Source organism: Thunnus albacares, chromosome 14 (genome assembly GCF_914725855.1).
Source record: "Thunnus albacares chromosome 14, fThuAlb1.1, whole genome shotgun sequence".
Lineage (NCBI taxonomy): Eukaryota > Metazoa > Chordata > Actinopteri > Scombriformes > Scombridae > Thunnus > Thunnus albacares.
Window position 1 is genome coordinate 21,236,757 of NC_058119.1, and position 22,002 is coordinate 21,258,758.

Sequence of the window (22,002 nt, forward strand, 5' to 3'; positions counted from 1 at the left end):
GCCAGTCGTGAACTAACGTGTTTCACTCCTTCTCCACCTCGTACAGAATTAAAAGCTGGTGGCCTGCAAGGCTTTTAACAGGACGACATACACACACACACACCACACACACACGGAGCAAGCTGCCTTCTCTTCAGAGTCACTGAGCGGCAGAATGGCTTTAGTACAATCAGGCAATTAGACCAACACTATGCCACTTCACTCAACTCTGCTCCGTGCTCTCACTCCCTCTCTCCTCTGTTTTTTTTTTTTTTCCCCTCCCTTGCTTCACCGATGACTCCCAAAGGTGACGCCAGAACCGACTGGGCCTACTGTCTCCTCTGCTCCTCACACACACTGCCTAAAAGCTCTGGATACCCGGGGAATGCTTCCCCCCTTTTTCCTCAATGACCCCTCCCAACACACACACACACACACACACACACGTAAGCAGTTGTAGACGAGCCGCCTCGCTGCGTTCCCCTCGTCACTGTTCACTTCTTAATGACTGACTTCATCTCCCCCCCCTTCGCTCTCCTCTCGCTCCCCACTGACCTCACCTCCTTCTCTCCTGATAGGCTTGTCATCACTATTGTCTGCTCGCCTACTTAAAAGCTTTTCAGAGTTTTTGGTCCTGCTTCACTTATGATGGGATGGAAGAGTTGGGCTGCTACCCTCCAGTGACCCTGGGAGAGCGGCTTCGAAGGGGGAGTCAGGAAGATGAAAGCAGGCCAAGAGGACGGACACATTTGAACGCAAAAGTTTAGCCTGGGTCACATCAGTGGAGTCTAAACTTACAAACTTAATACTTTGACTACAAAGACAAATGCGAGAACAAGTTTTAAACAGTCTTTGCTCTGATACTGTATGTTCTTGTAGTTTCTAACACGATGAGCATTTGTTTCTTGACTTTTGGTTTCTTGTTAACCACATTTTACAAGTCTTTAGATTTTCAGGGTTTTCAACTACTTTTAACCACTGCCTCAAAAATTTATACTGGAAAAAACTTCTACTGCTCAGTAGAGCTGCAACGATTAATTGATTGAAAATGTGAATATTTTCTAGTTTCTTTAGTTTTCTATGATAGTAAACTAAATATCTTTGGGGTGTGGACTGTTGGTCGGGATAAAACAAGACATTGTAACGTTGCATCTTGGGCTTCGGGAAACAGTGATCAACATTTTTCACTATTTTCTGACATACAGTCTAATTGATTAATCGAGAAAATAATCGACAGATGAATCGATGATGAAAATAATCGTTAGTTGCAGCCTTACTGCTCAGTATTCATAATTACAACTTCATCACTAATTCTTATGAGATTACACTGAAATTAAATCATCCCAATGATTAGCTGACCTCAAGTGCAAGAGGTATAATCAGGAATTCAATATCAACTTTTATGTTATGTTGGACTAATAAGCTTCTATGTACACAGACGTCAATTCAAAAAAAGTCTCTACTCTCTCTTCTGAAATTAAAAACAATGACACTTCTTTAAAAATTCTTATCTCATCTCCCTCTTCTATCGAGAAAAATATGAGAACTTCAATTGGCGGAGATGCATATCAAGCAAGAGGCATGTTATTGCCTGAATCATCATGTAATACATAGTTTGTGTTTAAATAGTGATGAAGATGAGAAGTAAGAGTGAGTAGTAAGATGAGTAGTAAGTAATGTATCTGTTCATTAACATGCATGCTAGTCAGACATCCCTGTTTAATGATTGAGAGGGATAATCACTCAAGATGTCGGGGAGACATGAGGAGCAGACACAAGTCGCCTTAATGTCTGAGTGTATCTACAGTGTTTTATATTTCTCTCTCTCTGTGTCCTCCAGTTTCCTGATCTGTTGATCTGGTCTAGGAGCTGGTCCAGAGGAGCTGATGTTACTGGCCTCATTGGTAAATTAAAAATAAAAAAAAAGGAGTAAGTCAGGCCTCATCATAAAGATAGGAAATTTTGGGTTTGGTGTGTACCCACTGCCAAATTCCTACACTTATCTCTTATTGTTTTAAAGGAACAAACCTACATTTTTTGCATCAAAATAACGATTCATTAGATTTTAATAATTTAATTCAACATGTCCGAAAACCACGAATGTATGTCAGAGTGAAAATGAGGGCGGCTAAGATTGTGTGACAAGAAATATACCACGACCTGAACAACACAGATTCCTTTGATTTGTGTTTAAATAGTGATGAAGTGCGAGTGGTAAGTAACATATCTGTGTTCATTAGTGTGCACTCAAGTCACACATGCAACTGAATGACTGAGAGGGGTAATCACTCAGCAAATGAGAGAGAAATAATTTCTGTGAGAGAGGAGGACGAAACAATTCCAATTTACCGGTAACCGTATGCGTCTTTCTCTCGCTGCCTCGTCTTCCTCCGTCCTTCCTCTCTGTCTCTCACCCGTCTTAGCTGATACATATTCATATCCCCGGGCTCAATGCAAAGTCATTGAGCTGTAATGTATGAACTCCGTTAAATAAGTGAAATAGTAAGAGGCCAACTTAAGACCACCAGACTCAGTGGTGCAATGTGGGTTTTCTACATTTATTCAGAATGAGAAGACATAAATGCGAGGCCGGATAAATAAGTCAACGATTGTGGCGGAAAAGCGTCTCCACTACTCACCGGGATCTGACAACAGCATCGGCAGTCCCTTGTTGATTCTTTTTTTTTGGTTGCAGATTTTAATTACTTAAATAAAATTATTTAAGATGTAGCCAAATGCAGGATGCTCAAATGGAGAAATGTGCACTGGGACAAAAATGCACAAGTTGATTTAAAATGTATTTAAAGTTTTCACGCAGTAAAAATAAAACTTTTATCATACGTGCAGATTTTGCTTCCCTTCCAACAGACTTCTGTAACGATCATGAATCAGCAGTGAATATATACTTACTATAGCTGATTGTTGTATTTGGGGGATAAGAGGTTGACTTTTGCTAATTTGTTTTGATAATCATCAAAAATTAAGATTCTTTTCATCCAGTAAAATACCAGTAACTGTTTCTTTCATAGCATCCTTGTCTCCTCTCCACTTTTACACAAAGACAAAATTGAGAGTAATGAATACTGTACATGTGTCTGACCTGGAAAACGTGGATTTCTTCACTTCATGTTTTAAATAGTGATGAAGAGAAGTGAATAAGTGCGGCAAGTAATGTATCTTTACCATTTGCATGAATGATGGTCAATTTTCTTCTAATATTAATTAAGAGTGTCTCATCTCAGCCTCTATGGACCTCAACCAAAACTGTAACTCACATTTCCAAAACCAAGTGGACAAAACAAAGAAAAATATAAAATTCAGAATTTGAACTTACTGGCTTTGGACACTTAAAATATATCAGTAATACTTTGCAAATACTGTAAATGTCCCCGGCTCATACTTATAGGTTGGCGCACACACACACACACACACACACATACACACACACACACTCATACTCACAGCCAGCATGAACTTGGCGTCCTCGACTTTGTCCATATCCAGCAGCTGGAGGAAAAGGTCTGAAGCTGGTCTGTAGCAGGCAAAGTGGTTGGCTAGCCGCTCTGCCATAGCACTCACTGCAATACAGCAAGCAACACTTAGTCCACCGTTCCATGTTTTTTTTTTTTTAGGGAATACATTACATTTGTCACTGACTGTTGTTGTTTTAATATAAATGTTTTTTTCAATTAGTCAATTTGCTTGTGGCCTCATATTTTGTATTTTTTATGTTGTGTTTATACATGTGTATATATGTAGAGTGTGTGTGTGTGTGTGTGTGTGTGTGTGTGTTTCTTACACTTGTCCAAAGCTTTGTCGTTGTCGTCTTCTAAGACCTTTCTGAAGACGAAGGACATACTGGGACCTGTGCTGTCTGGACTGGTGTAAACTGTCTCCAACATCTCTACTGCTGACTCCAAGTCACCACTGGAGAAAGATGGGTGGTGAGATTATTTATCATATTAATGGTACTCGCACAAAAAGATTAGAACTACACCCGATCACCTGTACATGTAAAATGTATTTAACAGATAAAACAGGAGAAAAACAATCTATTAGTAATCAGCCAAGCCATAATTCTACTCCATTTAAGCCCTTCAAAGTGTGATTTGTCCCCTTGGAGCAGGAACAAATGTAGCTTTAATGGTGCAATAGATTTACCCCACATTATGTGATTGTCCTGCCAATACAGAAAATGGTCCCAAAAGCTTCTGCAGCACTGGGAGGATTTCGGTCTCAAGAGAAATGAGTTAATGTAAGAATGATATAAGTATTTTTTTACCCCCCCTATTGAAACGGTCTACTGAGCGCAGACGAACTCATTCTTCACTGATGTGACAGTTATACACACTCATACTGTGAAATGTTTTTCTGCTGAGGTTGCCACAACCAAACAAAGCACTACAAATCTCCAACAACTCAATCTGGCAACCAGGACTCGCTAGTAACACTTTACGTTCCCTCCTCTGCGCCCCGCGTCCTCCCCACCGTCACCAGTCCTAATGAATATTTAACATACACGGTGTGTGTGCGCGTCTGTGTGTAAGTATACTGTATGTGTGAGCGTCCAGAGGTGGGGGGGGGGGGGGACATATCTATGCTGATTGTTGCGACTGGGACCGTCTGAATAATTCAGCGGGGGGCCCCTCTAAATGTGGCGCTCCGCTTTCTGGGCTTACTAGCTTTTCCGCCCTGGCTCTTAACCAGTCAGCTTGACTCAGGCGCAGTGGGCACGCACGTGTCAGAGCCGCTCAGAGCACAGCTCCCCGAGGTCAGGGTTCAAGCTGACAGGCCCGCGCTGCTATGGCCAATCGGGCGTGAGACCTTCTTGCTATTCTTCACTTCCTGCTGTCCCTCCGAGTTGGCATGGGGACGGTGCCGCCTGAGCTGGGGGACAGCGCTAATGCGGCAAGTAGCCTGATGAAAGTTTGATGCACAATGTGTTTTATATTTTGTTCTGTGTTGTTAGAGAAGAGACGTAGCGGCGGTGGAGGATGGGTGCTTTCATGACATTAAAAGGAATGAATAATCCTATTATGCCTAGGTTTCCTATTTGTACTTGACGCCCCACTCGCTCTGTGAGCTTTTACTTTAACAGTGTGTCAACCTTGGTCTTATCACACTCTTGCCTGCTGGTAATCCATTAAACTGTTTATCTCTGTGTGCTGCAAAGTAACACCAAGAGAGTTTTCAAAACAGTATAAAAGACTTCACACTGGACGGTGAATTGAGTCATAAATTGAGATTATAATGTTTTGCTCGTGCAACATGCAGCTACAATGATCTGTTTCACTGTTTGGCCCAATTTTCACCATGTCTGTCTTTTCTCTATTTGACTATATGTGGTTGGTTATCGTCTACAAGGAATAGAGATAAAGGTCATATGACAAGAACTTTTTATACTGTCATAAAATAATAAGTCATAGCAGCTATGTGTAGACTTTTATGTGATTATAGGATGTTCAAATCACTCTGATGTCATCAGTAGTTGTTTGTAGATAAATGAGACAATCTGAGAGTCATTAAAGTCAGAAATATTCTGTCGGGGCTTTAAGTGCCTCCTAAACTCAAAAAAAAAAATCTCATACACATTTTGCAGCCTTACCTCTTGATGTGTGCCAGGGCCGTGTTGTTGATAAACAACATGCTGGACAGGTTGAGGGTTGTGCCAAGACCCTTCATCAGTGATTCCACTTCCTGGATGCCCGCCACATTGCCATGGTTACCCAGGGCCTGAACCAGTCTGGTGACTGCGAGCTGCGAGGGCACATGATCCACCTGCAGCATAGACTTCAGTCTCTCAAGAGCCTCTGTGGAGGAGCACAAGAAGTGAGTTTCTGTGTGTATAAAGTGAGTATATATATATATGTGTGTGTGTGTGTATATTTCTTACCTTTTGCCTGGCCTTTCTTGGTGTGTGTGATGATGAGCAAACTGCAAGCGACATCACTCAGTTTGAAACCTGGTACACGGGACGCAGCACTGAGAGAAACACAAAGAGACAAAGTATTTGTTATCACCCGTCAACAATAAAGTTCTTATATGTGTCTGTCTGTTGAGAATAACTTTCTTTTTCAACTTAATTTTCGCCTTTTTGGACAGTTTTTGATCAAAGTTGTTCTCTCAAGGACAAAAGAAATAATAGTTAACTATAACTGGGGTGCGAGATTGGCCAATATGACATTATATACAGTGAGATTTTTAAAATGCTGTTTAAAATGAGGTTGCTTTGCATTTCATATCTCTGGCTGTATTAGTCACTTGTGGCCGGTGTTGCACGTCAGTGACCAGAACTACATTGTGGCAATATTGGATTTACATTATTTACATTTGCATCAATTTGTCAGATACCTTTACATGTCAGGTATTCAATTCACTAGATTAGTTGGAAACAGACATTCCCATCTAGTTATTTTTTTTTTTTTATCTAAGAATGTTTTTTTAATTGTGTTTCCAGAAAATGTACTATATCACTGTTAGATTATCTGGATAATATATGGATATCAAGATTAAAATTGTTGCAATGGCAGCTTTTATATTTAATGTCTCTATTCTGTTTCATTAAAAGCATGTTTTACTTTATTATCTTTTATACATGCAAAGCATAGCATGTCAACTGCCAGATGACTTTATTTATGTGTGGTATTATCATGTGAAACTAATCCCATGTGCAATGATCAGTTTATATTTCCATATGTTGACATAAGATTAAGTATACTATGATAGAAGATGTTTATCCATATCTGAGTGACGGGTGTAACATGTAACTTCTTACCAAGGGTGGACTGTTCATAGCTATTAGAAAGTCCATCATTTCTAACTTTAGACCAAATCTTTATAATCTGCGATGACAAAGTTAATATCTGGTAGAATTCTGCACTTTTCCATCACAAGGCATCACGTTTAGAAAAGCATTAGACTCCGCGGAGACACAGTGGATAAACACATGAGCTGAAAGAGCAAAGACAGACAAGACAATGGGAACAAATCTGATTGACAGCAAGTCTGAGCCTCTTGTAAAGCGCCTGCTGTGATCCTGAAAATAATACAGACATCAAACAGTTGATTGATGTCACGGTATATGTGATGTTCCCTCCTGCTGAGCCGCGGCACGTGTGTGTTTGTATATCTGCGTGTGGTATTATCTGAGAGGGTGAGGCTGGGACAGGCTGAATGCTGCAGTATTGAGGCTTCCAGGAGCTGCTCCTGCTCCTCATCGCTTCTTCCTCCCCCTGACTTTCCCTCCTTCGCTCCGTCTGCCCGTCTATTTACTGTCCTTTTCAGCCCTCCTCCTTTTCATTTCTTTGCCACTAAAACCTCAATCAGGCTTGCCTCCCGTCTTTTTTTTTTTTTTTTTTTTATTTATTATTATAGCCCTGCAACCAGATTAATCCGTCCGCTCAATTGAGCATCAGGCGGGCAATCCTTATCACCGCGGCGACACCAGGCCAAGCAGCATCCGGCAGCCGCTGTGACAGGGTCATGGCGGAGATTGGAGCGGTAACAGGGTCGCCGACGGATTGCTGCGGAGGCCGAGCGGCGGGGGTGTGTGGGGTCAGAATTATTCTTATCGGGTGGGAGAAAATCTCTAGAGGCTGTCTCTCACTCACCTTTCCCCCCCACCCCCCAACACACACACACACACACTTTCACTGCCGCTCTCCCTCGCCTTCTCCTTCTAAGGGTATTGTGCTTGAGCCAATGAATCCATCATCCACCTCTTCCTCTCTCTCATCATCATCACTCTCTCTCAATCCCTTAATCTCGCCATAAGCGCCCTGCTGCTCAATTCTGTACAGATTACCCAAAAAACAAACACACACACCCCCGCACGCACAAAGAATTAATGCCTATAGCGTCTTCATTAACCTCGTACATGATTAAATCTCGCCCTCCTCCCCTCGTTCACTCCTCCTTTCCTATTTAGCCCTTTTTATCTCCTTCCTTTGCTCCCCATTTCCATCTTTCCCCGACTCTCTTCTCAGCTCATTTCACTTCTCATTTAGAGTGCAGATAAACTAAGCTTTTATCCAGGCAGGGATGCCATAAACCAATTCAAACAGAGACTGGAGATGTGTTATCACTTGTATTGCTTTGCGCTTGTTGAAACACGGGTCTAAAATTGATATGATTATTCCTCATAACAGAAGAGAGTGAACCATGTAGACAGACGAAAACGGGGAAGAGGCTGATCGTGTAATAGATGTTTTTACATGTTTTTTTTTTTTCCCTCCCTTCTCTACAAATCAGTAACTGCATCTCTTCATTCAGTGTATCATGTCATTATATTATCATTTTTTTCCCAACTCTTTTCTTCTGTGTTTTTTCCCTCTGTAGAAGGAAAGTGATCTAAAGAAAGGGACAAAGACAGATAAAGAAAAAAGGAGAAGATAACCTAAAAAGACAAACAGAGCAGAGAAGATCAGCGTTGCACTAAGCTCAGATCTCTAATACCTCTGTCTGTCCATCCATTTGTCTCCGGGCTCAAGTCCTGATATGGCCCCGTAACACAACAATGCATGATACATTACTAATTGGAAGAAGATTGATGTTTTTGAGCAAAGTCCGCTTCCCGGAAAACCAAAATTAATCTGTACATGCGACTTTGTGTGTGTATCTTGGGGCTTAGTAAGAACCACTGTTCATATCCAGCAGGGCTGAGTGTGTTCGAACACAATCAGTTTATAATCCTCATGTCTATTGAGATGTAGTTGTAGCCTGTGGTGACCCAGTAGCACAGACTGAGGAGACGGAGAGAAAGTAGCAGAGTATTAATCACACTACATGACGAATTTGTCGGGTTTTTAGGTTTATAACAGTGACACACTGCCGTGCAGTCTGTCTTCCCTTAGGGTGAAATTTTCCTCATACAGTATATTAAATGATCTGATTCATGGTGGCCTGAAATACATTTAAAGAAGGGGTAAATCCTTGGTATTTAGCTGCTGTTAATCACTCATAGGGAAGCACTGGTACAGGTTACTGGTAATCACAAATTAGCCCAATACCAGGACAAAACCAGATTCTGGTTTTTATGACTATTCTCAGGATAATCTAATGAGCAGAACAGATCTTCTGGAAATTGAAAGAACTCCAGGGAGACAGACTTTGTGTCCTGCATTGACAAAATGGATAAGAGCTTGGTATGAGGTGTACATTTCCTTTCTGATTTTTTTTAATAAGATTTGACTTAAACGTGCTGTTTTGCATTACATACGGACACATAAAGGTACTTACATGTCCTTGACTACCATCGCATCGTCAATGGATCCCTCGGCCAACAGGGCACGGATCAGGTGGTCGTAAGGGGCGGGGCCTAAAGCCACACCCTTTTTATCAGCTTCCTTCAGTATCCCATAGGCTTCTATAGAAAGAGAGAGATAGAAAAAGGTCAGAGGTTGGAGCAGAATTTGCAATAATCTTCATGTTATTGGATTAATAGAGTAATCTGCTTTCAGACAGCTGCAGTGGTGAAAGAATGTTAATAATCTTCTTTTCACTTGACTCAAATTCATATGAAATTCGGTGCTGCCTACAGTTGGTGATTTCACACACAGCTTTTAGTCATTGTCAGCTCATTAGTTGGTTATCTTGTCTGTATTGGCTGCTGTATGCAGCTCTAACTAACAGCCACATGTAAAACTGAAACCAGCTGTTTCAAGCAGAAGCCCACTTTATGCCACCTGTCCAGCACGATCCAGCAGAAAGCCAAATAAATGAACTACGGGTACAGAAAGTCGAACATCTAGCTCAGCTAAAGACTCTCAGGACTTGGAAGCAGAACTAAAAGACGAGTCTTGGCCGAGTGCTTGTCAGACAGCTGAACAGCGCCTGAAACCCTCCTCCACACACACACCTTTCTAATGTCTGGATTGGGGTGGCTGTGTCCGACAATTGTTCAACAAATGTGGACTTCTCTCACATTTCTGTCACTTTTCATGTGTGGGAACAACTGCAACACAATGAATGCCTTCAATGACAGATTGCATTTGTTCACCGTGCCTTCAAGCGTCGCCTTTTGGAACAGTTATAAACACTACTACCTTCAGATGTGGTCGGACCAACTACTACTTTTTACCTCAATGGTTATTCATCCAGTCACCCAGCAATCATATGGTGTAATCAACAGCACCATAGAAAAGCCCACTTTGTGCTTCTTTATCTGCCCAGTATGAACTAGCAGAGAGCAGAAACGATCCAGCAAATTTTCTTATGATTTGGAACCAGAAATGAAAGATGAATATATACCAGACTTGCAGTATATTCATCAGACAGTGAGAAAGAGGGCTGCACCTGCAGGCCGATGTTGCTCTGATTGTGACTTTGTTTGAACAGGTAGTTGTTTTCTAAATTAAAACTGTCTTTTTGCCTGTTAGTGGTAAAAAATGTCTTCCTGCAGATTCACATGGCAACGTAACACACCTCCGATTGTTTATTTCAAACTTGCTTCTTATGTGTTTAGTTCAGGTATATGTCATGCACAATACAATACTGGGACCTCCTGCTGCTTACCTTTGGCTTTCCCCCTCTTACAGAGGGCCAGCAGCTGGACCTGGTATTCATTACCACTTTCTGCTCTGGCGGGGGTGGTGCTGGTGGTGGTGGTGGTGGTGGACGTTGGCTTGACCTGCTTTGTGGTGGCAGCTTGTTCATACCAGGTCTGTAAAAAAAAAAAAAAAACATGCACAGAGAAAACAGAGATAAAACTCAGTCTGATGTTTCCATCAAAACACAGCTACGTCAGGCGTTCAGAACTATAACAAGTCTGTATACATGTTCAACTGTGTGCTGGTGTGTGTATGACAGTGCAATAACGCTGGGCAGCCGGGGCAGGGTCCCCCTAATGCTCAGTCACCCGTGTAGCAGTGAGGGGAGGGGGTTAAGCTGTATTGGCTAGGGGCAAATTAGGTCTGGCACCCAAGGGGCAAGAAAAAATTGTGTGTGTTAAGAGTAGAGTGTGTGTGTGTGTGTGTGTGTGTTTGGGAGCGAGTGGGGGTGTCAACTCAAGAGCCCCAGGGGTCACCAAGTTCATCGCTCCAGGCAACAGCAATCACTTCCTGTCTCATCATGCTTCGGGCTGTTGGAGCACGCTCGTATGTGCACAGGAAAAAAAAAACGCAGCAAGGAGGAATGCAGCAACAGAGCACTATTTTAAAGCAAAACCTCCCTTATTTAATATTTAGATTCTGTCTACTTAATTTTTCTGTCTTTTGGACAGTTGAGCACACACGTACATATATAACTAAGCATCCAGCGGCAGCCATATGGTGGCATTTAGCTGCTGGCTAAATTAGTCTGGCATTACAGATTTACAGACAGATCAAGCTGTAATTCCTTTCACCAGCCCAGCCTGTCTGATTGACCACACTCCAGATCAGAGCTTCAATCCTGTTTCCTCTACATGTAATGAACAGAGGCTTAAAGTGGAGCGCGGTGGGGGCATGAAGAGCGGCTGATAAGAGTTTCCAGAGGTTTTTTTTTTTTTGGCGGGGGGGGGCGGGGGGGTCGGTTCCTATGATCAGAGGGTTGAGGTCAACTTGCTCTTTGGTTAATCTATTCAGTAAGCAATGGTTTTATTCAGAAATTTAAAAAAATAACTTGTAGTGTCATCAGCGTGAAAATAACTGGGAATGAGTGCAGCTTGAATTTATACTCATCTATGATGCACCTTGCCGTATTAATATGTGACACATACAGCGTATATTAGGCACTAACATTGTATATATTCAGTTGGAGGGTCCTTGTTTTCAGTTTTAGTTAAATTTCTAGTTAAGATTTTACTTATTTGTGTTTTTATTATTTTAAATATTAGCTACAGTACTTCTATGAATGTCCTTTTGTTGTTTTTGTGATTCATGTGTGACTTGTGTTCATGCGAGCTGTTGTATCTGTCATTTTATTCATCAAGGACATCTATAATATAAAGGTAGCACTGCGATTTATGATGATGTTCATTATTTATTAATTAATAAAACTATACAATGTCAGAAAATAGTGAAAAATTACCATCGCAATTTACCAGAGCTCAAGGTGAAATCTACAAATTGCTTTCCGTATAAGCTCCGAATCAAAAAAAAAAATTCAATTTACAACAACATAAAACAAAGAGAACTGCAAATTCTCACATCTGAGAAGCTGGAAAGTGTTTGATAAAGAAAATGTTTGGCAGTTTTGTTTGATAAATGACTTTAAAGATCAAAATTGTTGACAATCTGTTGATTAATCAACTAATTATTACCTCCAACCCATTTCACTGGATTTAAGGGACAGAAATGTATGCACAGGCACGTTTGTGATGTGTATTCGACCGTCAGTACTGGATGGTTGTGTTACGTTTGACCTCAGGCACTTTTAGATTCCTCCGGTGCCCCCTGGCATCTCTTAGCCTTTGCTTTCTGCTCCTTCCCCTTCAGGAACCTCCTGGCAATTATTCTTCTGAATAACAGATCTGTCTAATGAGCCTTAGTGGGAAGTACAGACTACCTATTATATGGGTGGAGTTTTACCTCAGGCACCTCAAAGGGCACCTCCTGGCCATTATTCTTTAGGATGTCTGCCAGCAAACGCAGGGTCCTCTCCCTTGGGATGACGTTTTCCTCCTGCATCTTCGTCCACACTGCCTCGGCCTTCTGCCAATTGTTTGTCTCCTCTGAAGACGACAAGAAACACAGACGGGGGGTTAGAGAGAGAGAGAGAGAGAGAGAGGATATGAGAAGAGGTGTGTTCTTATGTAATGTGTTATGAAAGCCATGACATAAAGACCCATGTGTTTGGATAGTCGGGCCATATTGGTTGTATCTCACCACTCAGCCTGCACCAGAGAGTAATTTCTGACAAAGCGCTCCATGCTGAGAGAGGGCAATCAAAGCACTAATCTGATCAACTGACCGACCCTCAAGCGTGCTGTAATTTAGGAAACACACTAACTAGTGTGTGTGTGTGTGTGTAAGGAAGTGTGTTGACAATGTAATGGGTTGACAATCAGCTTTAACACTCCAATCACGACTGTTATCTGCTCTCAGCAATCACACCATGTCTTCTGCTTACTTCTGACTGATCCCCACCCACACTCACACTCACACACCCACAGGTGGGACGTCAGGCATTCACACATACACACACACACACAAACTGACAGAAATAAAATAAAAGTATAAGACACTTACTGCAGAGACGGAGGATGTAACTATACATCTCGTCTCTGTCGCACTCAAACAGTTTGGCGGTCATGTCCACCATCTGCTCCAAGGCCTCCATCTACAAACACACATAAACACGACAATGTGTAATTAAAGTTGGAATTTTTGTATTTTCACTTTCTTTTTGCTTTCCTCTTTGTGGCCTTGATTAGTTCAGTTTGTGTGTTAGTTTGTTGTCTGTGGGTGAGTTTTACCTGGGTGCTGGAAATACATTTCTCTGCGTACCACTGCAGGCGTCCAGGCCTTGCCCTCAAACCGGGAGTCTATAAAAAGAAACACAGATGGGTAATATCAAAGGAAAGAAACCAGAGAGTAGATCAATAACAGTTAAATATATAACTTAAAACCATAATGCATTATCAAAAGGGTAAATGCCTATTGATCCATACAAACTCATAGAGCCTAGAGAGCATGTTAAATATTGCTATTAGCCTGTGTACATCAATTATAGCTGCATATAAGAATCAATATAGGAAGATATAGCACTGGTTTTAAAAATACATGTGTACTTTTGTGGGAGTGCAGTCTTAAACTGATATGTTTATGTTGCCTTGAGTAGGTGACCAGCATACAGGTACATAAAAGCCAGTGAATCGCTCCACAGATAACTGCCTCACAGTAATATGTGTTTAGAGGACCCTGACACAGACTTATAGAGCTGTACTGTAGGGCTGCAACTAAATATTATTTTCAATATTGGCCAGTTGTTTCTATTAACAGATTTATCATTTAGTTTATAAAATGTCACAACATAGTGAAAAATAAATGTCCGTCACAAGTTCCAAGAGCCCAAAGTGGCATCTTCAATTTGCTTGTTTTGTCTGTAAAACTGTTCATAACCCAAATATACTCAATGTACAATTGTACATGAAGCTAGAACCAATGAAGGATTGACATTTTTGCTTGATAAATGACTATTGATTAATTAACTATCAAATTTGTTGGCAATTTATTTTCTGAGTTGATTTTGTGTTGACTGATGACACTCGAGTTTATGTTCCACTGTCGGGTGGAAAATCAAAGAACTTTAAAACAAGATCAGTCGATCCTCATTAAGTGCTTCACTAAACTCATTATGATAAAGATACACTGATCCAACGTCAGTAGTAAACCAGATAGTTTACCAGAACCTTGTTACAAGTTGTACTCTGAATCTTAAATTATCTTTACTGGTCACAAAGAATCTCATAACCACATAAACCTTTTCTACTTAGTGAAAAGATGAATGATCAATACTCCAAACCTCATGTAATACTAAGTAAAACATGACAGTAAACAGATGCTGTGATGGTTTAAGTGCAATTCTGTATTTTCATTTCCTCCTGAAACCTGACTTTTCCTTTAGCTGCATTGATAAAGTCTCAGCACTGTGGCTGCTAACTGTGCACCGCTTGATCTGTTGGTGAGATTAACAAAAGGATGTTAAGAATGAGTGTGAGGAAATCTTTTTAATGGGACACATAATGTATGTTAAGACTAAGACTAAGAAGCACAAATAATAATGTATAACAATAATGTCAATTTTTCCCATTAAAGACTCTAAACTGTGACATTTGTACCGAGCTGCAAGTTAATCCAACAAAAAGGACTTCATAAATGATGGAAATATTGTGAATGTAACAGTTTTTTAATCCAGTAAATCTCATGCCAATAAAGATTTGAGTGGGAGAAAAGACTTGACTGTTTTGTTTTCCTGAATGTTGAGGTCACAGCAGAAAACAGCAAAGACTGGTTACAGGTTAAAAATATGTATGAAGGTTTAAGATGAACTGGTTATAGAGTCCCCTACAGCTGTAAATGTGCCATTTTTAGGAGACTTGCAGTATTTTTAGGACACAACGACGAGCAGATAGACCGAGTGTGTGGGCTGTCAAATAAGGGCTGACATAGATTGATCTGCAGGCTCGTGTAGCTAAGATTTAGCCCGATACGTGGAGTGACGAGATGATTATTATCCTGGAATAACAGTGATCAGGATTTCATCTGTCCCTTGGGGCTTTGATACAATCTGAATAAGACTAGGATTGAGAAATCTCGCCCCCTCTCTCTTCCCGGTAATCTGACTGAGAGAAAAAAAAGAAGAGACGGAGCGATCTGCCAGGATGTTAATCTGAACGGGGGGATCAACAGCGCTCAATCCCCGCTGGCCTCTTTGATGGGGGCCCATCATACCGTGAGAGGGCGGGGAAAGTCAAGAAAAGACAGGCTTCATCCCTTTCTCTGACGATCCCTCGCTGCCGTCATCCTTTCCCCTCTTTCAATCCCCACTCCTCTCAATCCCTGCCTCTTCCTCCAAATCTCCCCTGCTCCTCCTCGGTCTTTTCCCCTGCCTCTCCATCCCTCTATCCGTCCCAGGCAAAGGCATTATGTTCTTACCCAGCCAGCCAAAGGGACAAATTAAAATGTGTTGCACTCACTCTCTCTCTCTCTCTCTCTCTCTCTCTCTCAGTCTGTCTAATCTTCTTAGAGACTAAGGCCCAGTGCAAATGCTCCATCTTTTGCTTCAGATTCCTTTTACTTGGTAAAGTCTTGCAGGCTCAAAGCAGCCTTCGCACATCTACTCTCAAACACACACACACACAAACACATACACACACGTATTATATATGTTTGGGATTCTGAATCCATCAGGACAAATCTCCCTAATCTGGGCAGGAAGCAAAATCCTCAGAAGGAAACATAATTTATACACGCAGCGGTGGATCAAAAGAATACAAAGTAGAAACAAACAAAAACCAGCAGAGACACTCTCACTTTCAAAGAGAGATAATGGAAAAAGGACAACCAGGTCAGATTATTAAGACAATCCTCTAAAACACACACAGACAGCAGAGTGTATTACAGTCCATCACTCTGCCTCTTTCAGAGTCGTATGTGGCCTTTAGATGCTTAAACACCTTTAAAGGTTTCTCTTGTATCCTTACATATATGTACACAAAAAGAAAAAAAGACCGAGCCGACCTCTTCTCACCTCCACTTAACAAACCCTCTCCATCTCAATTCCTAATGTTCTAATTCCACTAATCACCTGGCCACTTAGTCCGAACACACACACACACACAAAAACGCACAGAGACATGGCTAAACCCCTCTCCCTAACACAAAAACACATAATGGCTCACCTCTCTTTAGCAATACTACCTAACCTTGACCATAACATGCACACACGCGTGCCGCAATAATAGGCCCGGCCACCTAACAATCCTCTACCTAACCATGACCATTTAGCACAAAATTGGCCACCTTTCTCTATCATTACATTTAATTAGCTGTGATTAATCAGCTGCCAATTATACCAAACACAGCCTAAAGAGAGACACCACTCTCTGGACTGCCACTTGACACTCTCACGGGGGGAGGAGGGAAAAAAGCATTTGCGCGTGTGTGAGTGTATGCATATTTGAGTGATAGATATGTTTCTATTGTAGTTTCATCACCTGAACACTGTATCCGTCGTCATGCGAGTATTAGATGTAATAGATGACGGTTTAGAAGTGAACTTGAGACTTTGATCCAAACATCTACGGTAGGTTAAGTGGGCAGCAACTTTTGAAATGTATCATCTTAGCAATATTTTTAGGGCTTTTTTTCCCCTGAATATACTCCAAAAAAGGGCAAACCACTAAACTGACAATTCTGGGGGACGTGAAGCCACTCTGTTGATTATGCTTTAAAGCTGCACTAATTAACAATGGATGAAATGACTATGTGTGCTATGAAAGTGGTTGCTTGTAGTGGGAATTTTCACCCAACTCTTCAGTTCCCTTCAACTGTACAGAGCAGTTTTTATTGGCCCATAACTTTACTGTTATGTTTCAGTCTCACCACTCTCTTCAGACTTGTTTACAACCACGCCAGGCAAGAAAAACTCAAATAAACCCGCTGTCCGCTTACCTGTCCAGCACCAAACCACAGACAAACAAAGTTAGTGACAAGCTGATGAGGATAGTGGAGGATTTAGCAGCTAAATACACAGATATCACCTCTGGTGGAGAACATGAAGGAGCCAGATTGAATATTGGACTTGAATTCATCAGTTTAATGCTAATGTTGCTCCATGTCTGCTGATGTGTAAATACTGATTGTTGACACATTCTCCAGAACAAATTTATATGGTGATACTGGATGTCAATGTTGTTCAGGATTTCTACAACTCTGGTTACAGTCCTGAATGTGAACATTTACTGTTTTACATCATTATAAATTGAATACCTGTGGGTTTTAGACAGTGCATTAGAAAAAAGAAGGCAATTTGACTCCATGTTGTGCTCTGGGAAATTGTTTTTACTATCTTAAAGATTAAATAATCAATCAAAAATAATGGACGAATCCACAGGGATTTATTGAACAAGAACAAGTAATTTTGTGACATTCTAAAGATTGTATTCGCTAAATGATTATACTGAAAATACTCATTAGTTACGGCTCATAATAAGTGAAGCCATCACATGTAGGAAGAGCCATGAAATTCATGTAATGTCTCTCCCCCAGTATGTACAATAACTACTGTTTTACTGTCAATTCTGAAGATGAAAAAAACTTAAGATGCTCCATCCACGTCGTATTATTTAAAGATCTGCAGGTGTAACTAAATGCACCACGATAAACCAGCTGAACCTTCGTACTAAAACCTAACAGATGGCATGACGCTGCTGAGCCTTTGTCGGTCTATCCCACATCTTCCATAGACATCAGTGACAGTGTGTACATCTGCAATCCATTACAAGGCTTCACCAATCTCACAACACCGGCATGTAGCTGACTCTCTGTTATAAGTAGGATAACAGCTATACAATCTAGCAGGAAGGGGAATGAGAACCACAATAACAACATGATATTTAAGAGGGTTTGGAAATCCTCAAGAGAGACAAATCCCTCTTTTAGTGCACACCAGGACAGGAGAGAGAGAGAGAGAGAGAGAGAGAGAGAGAGAGTCAGAGCACAAGAGTTAAGGTATTTTTTTTTTCCTCGGTTTTGTTCTCGTCCTGATCAGACAACATAATGGCCTTGTTTCCTGTCCTCTGATGTCAGGCTCATCCCTCTATCCTTTTATTCATCAATCTCTCTGTCCTGCTATCCAGCCCCCGACCGTCCGTTTCATCTCATGTGAAAATTGCTTCTTATCTGCCCGCCTTGCCTCTCTCTTTTTCCTCACACTAATCTACGGGGCTTATATAGCAGGACTTAAGATGACAAAGATATACATTTTCATAAATTGTTTGTCATGAGCCACAGAGGACAGAGATGGAATAGTCATACATGCAGATGCCATCCTAACTTTTGTTCATACAACATCATTTTCTGTAGAAATCTGATGCAACAGGTTGCAGTCAAATAACAAAAACAACAGTGTGTCAAAAAAAGAAGATGAAATCTATTCTTTTTAACCCTTTCAAAGTTAGTACAATTAAGGGGGAGCAGAATACAGGAAACCTCTTACGTTGCATTCTGTTTAAACCTTAGAGATAAACAAAAACGGCAAGTCTTTGGATTTTATTTTATTATAGTGCAGTTCATGGTGCTGGTTGGATGTAACCACATGTATGAGTTTGCATACCTGTGAAATCATTGTTAATTATTTCATATTGAATAAATGAATAAACACAGTAGAAATTATGGAAATTATTATTATTATAGTTCATTAAATGATGATGATGTTTTATTTCTAAAATTGCTATCCCCAATATCATCCCAACCTATTTTGATGTCACTAAGATACGATATAAATTAAAGTTGGAACTGGAAAACTGGAAAAGTTTCAAAATAGTTACAACACTTTAAGAAATATCTGATCTTTTGTTGGCATTCAGAAAGAGGTGAGGTTTGATTTCTAGACCTGTTTGAGCGGATGACATCACAGTGATGAACTGTATGATGTGATAAATTAGCTCCTTCGTTCCTTTGAAAAAATTTGGCAAGTCACCTTGGACGGTTTCAGGAAGATGCAGTATCAGAAAACACAACCTGATTCCCATAGTTCCTCTGTGTGTGTGTGTGCGTTTACCTCAATGATCTTACGAGCCTCGCGGTAGCGGCCTGTCTGCAAGAAGGCGAAGAACAGATCATACAGCATGGTCATCTCTCCTCGCTCCTGACTCACAACGTCCATGGCTGAAGAGAAAGACGGAGAGACAGACAGACAGATGAGAAACAGAGCAAGAAAAAAAGGTCATGAATAAAAAAAAATTGCCTGCAAGGTGAACACACACTCAACCGCAAACTTCATCCTTACTTTCTGATTCCAATTATTTGGCACAATGTCCAAGGCACAAAGCAGCCATATCAAGTCCACTCTCAAACAAACGCACAAGTCCCGAATGAAAGCCTAAGCTCTCCTGGTAAACTTGCTAAAGCGCTCTGCTCAGCGTTACGTACTATCTCTGTCCAGCAGCTTCAGGACAGGTACCACACACACACACACACACACACACACACACACACACACACACACACACAGCAAACATTCGGTTATCCAAATGGTACTGTGTGTTCAGCAAAACCGAGGAAGAACAAATAATCTCTCTGCCTTTACTTACTGTCATCTGAAGTCAAAAGAATGAACAATAGGGTGCGATTTCGCTTTTTGGACTCATCACCTAAAAATTAATTCATGATGTGCATCTAATGTAGACATGTTTGTAGAAGTTAAGGGAATCTTTGCATGTAAATCTTAGTATGGAGCTTCTTTATCAGACTAAACCATATTGGCTCATGAATAGCACAAATTCATTCACTTCTCTTCTTCTACAGTTCAAGTTCCTGCAGACTTTTCCATGACAAAAACCTCAAAGTTAAAAGCATATATGATGACCTTTCATCCTCCAAAATAGTTCAGCGGCTACTGTGGTTGTCAGGATCTCACAAAAACACTCAAAAACTCCAAACCAAGGTCAGACATGTGAGTCAAGATCTTTTGAAAAGCCACACTATGCTTTAAGTGCGTTTTGGACAGAAAAGTCTGCATGTTTGATGGTTCTAGTACATTTCTGGTTTTTATCTCAGATGGTGTATTTTCATACTATCCATGCACTGCAACAGCAAGGGTCCATAGGAGCACGGCTCTCGACGTGTACTCACAATGCCATCGGGTCAAGTGAGACTCAAGGTTTATGTCATCCCTCTCTACCGCTATATGAGGTAGTTTTTGAGAGACAGAATCATTTGTTATTTCAAGATCCGCTGGTTGAAACGGGTTTACATGCTGGCCTCTGTCAGACAATCGTCGTAAAAGTCGCTTTGTTTTTTTGAGGGTGCAGCGACTGACTGAGGGTCTGTCACCTTTCGGGGAGGGGCATAGACGAGGGTGGGAGGGCAGGGTGGATGAGGGAGTGGGTGAAAGGGGACGGAGGGGAGGGAAGGAGGTGGAGAGGTGCTCCAACTGCATGGCTTCAACCTTTACGCACTCCAGAGCCACTTGCCCCTCCGGCACATTGAATTTGACCTTTTCACCACGCCGCTGTCAACATTACAGGGAGACTGTTGAAAACGTGATCAGCCGACGTGCTTCAACGCGACCCTGGTCTGAACCTTTCTCACTCTCTGGTCCTCTTACGCGCTCTCAGAATTGTTAGCGCTTGTTACGCGCATGTTTAATGCAAACACTGCACAGACACTTTGTATTCGCTTTCCCACACAAACACAAATGAATAATAGAAGGTTAGAGTCAACCAGGAGAGACACAAGTTTCAATCAAGCTGAGCCGGACTGAAATAAATGTTAAAAAGTAGCAGAAAGTAGCTTTAACGGTGCTATTCTGAACTTTAACAAGGTTGTTGGGAACTTATTTGGACATTATAAAACTTTGGGGTCACAGGATGCAATGTCTTTTTAAGAATCGTGGCTTGGGGAAGAGCTCAGGGGTCACAGTTTATGAAACCTGGCTAAAAATGGACGATAGACTGATGGATGGATGATTTTCATTACTTGTTAAAGTATCAAATATTTTTTAAGATTGATCAATTAAGGGTTTAGTCTATAAAATATAAAATAAATGTGGAAAAATAGCCATCACATGCTCCTGGAGCTCAAAGCAACAGCCAAAATATGTAGTTATATTATTATGTAATTACAGAAATGGAATAAAATCAGAAAATCTTCATATTTGAAAAGCAGGAACCATTGAAACCTTGTTTTTTTTATTGTTTGGCTTAGTAAAAAGAGTAAATGTCGATATTGTCCAATGTTGTGTTGATTTACGAATTGTTTTAGCACTTAGACTAATGGATCATGTTAAGGAGATGGAAAAAAAAGATGGATCAGTAACAGTTTGTTGGCTTAATGGACAAATGTGAAACCTTTCTGCAGCAGTTCAGTGTCTCCTTTCTCCACCAGGCCAACAATGATGTCATGGATGCGAGGCAGGTGGTTGTAGCGCTTCTGACACTCCAGTGCCGCATCTAGAGCTCCGGACAGGTCCTTACTGCGGACACACACACACAAATACACAGAAAGAGAGGGGGGAGAGAGCAGAGAGCGAGTTAGATGTCAGGTCTGTCCAATCAGTCATGTACAGGATTGTGTCTGTAGAGAATAGAGAGCGTATCATGGGGTGTTAACCCTGTGACCTCCTATTCAAGCACTATGACCCGCCGCAACAATACAGGCCTTTGAATTCATGACAGCACAACTGAGGGGTGATGAAGCCTTTTGGCCCCAATACATCATTCTCACACAATCGGGCACACTCTCACACACCTGTCTGCTCGGGGCTAATGTCTCTCTGGACAGGCTTTTAGAGGGGAGGCTACGCAACAGACAAAAGGACTCCACTGATCTTTACCCTCTGCTCAGCTCCTCTCACACCTTCCAACTTCTCTTGCTCTTT

At 41.2% G+C, this 22,002-nt stretch overlaps 1 protein-coding gene across 1 annotated transcript in view; it reads right to left on the reverse strand.

Moving 5' to 3' along the window:
- lrpprc (leucine-rich pentatricopeptide repeat containing) overlaps nucleotides 1-22,002 on the reverse strand; it is a 63,838-nt gene that overhangs the window by 8,411 nt on the left and 33,425 nt on the right. The window contains exons 24-34 of the mRNA XM_044372831.1: nucleotides 21,473-21,597; nucleotides 19,183-19,289; nucleotides 13,373-13,441; nucleotides 13,146-13,236; nucleotides 12,486-12,628; nucleotides 10,492-10,639; nucleotides 9,217-9,343; nucleotides 5,873-5,961; nucleotides 5,585-5,789; nucleotides 3,779-3,906; nucleotides 3,442-3,557 (exon numbers count right to left, since the gene is read on the reverse strand). Coding sequence (XP_044228766.1) covers nucleotides 3,442-3,557; nucleotides 3,779-3,906; nucleotides 5,585-5,789; nucleotides 5,873-5,961; nucleotides 9,217-9,343; nucleotides 10,492-10,639; nucleotides 12,486-12,628; nucleotides 13,146-13,236; nucleotides 13,373-13,441; nucleotides 19,183-19,289; nucleotides 21,473-21,597 — 1,348 coding nt within the window. The remainder of the gene's footprint in view (nucleotides 1-3,441; nucleotides 3,558-3,778; nucleotides 3,907-5,584; nucleotides 5,790-5,872; nucleotides 5,962-9,216; nucleotides 9,344-10,491; nucleotides 10,640-12,485; nucleotides 12,629-13,145; nucleotides 13,237-13,372; nucleotides 13,442-19,182; nucleotides 19,290-21,472; nucleotides 21,598-22,002) is intronic.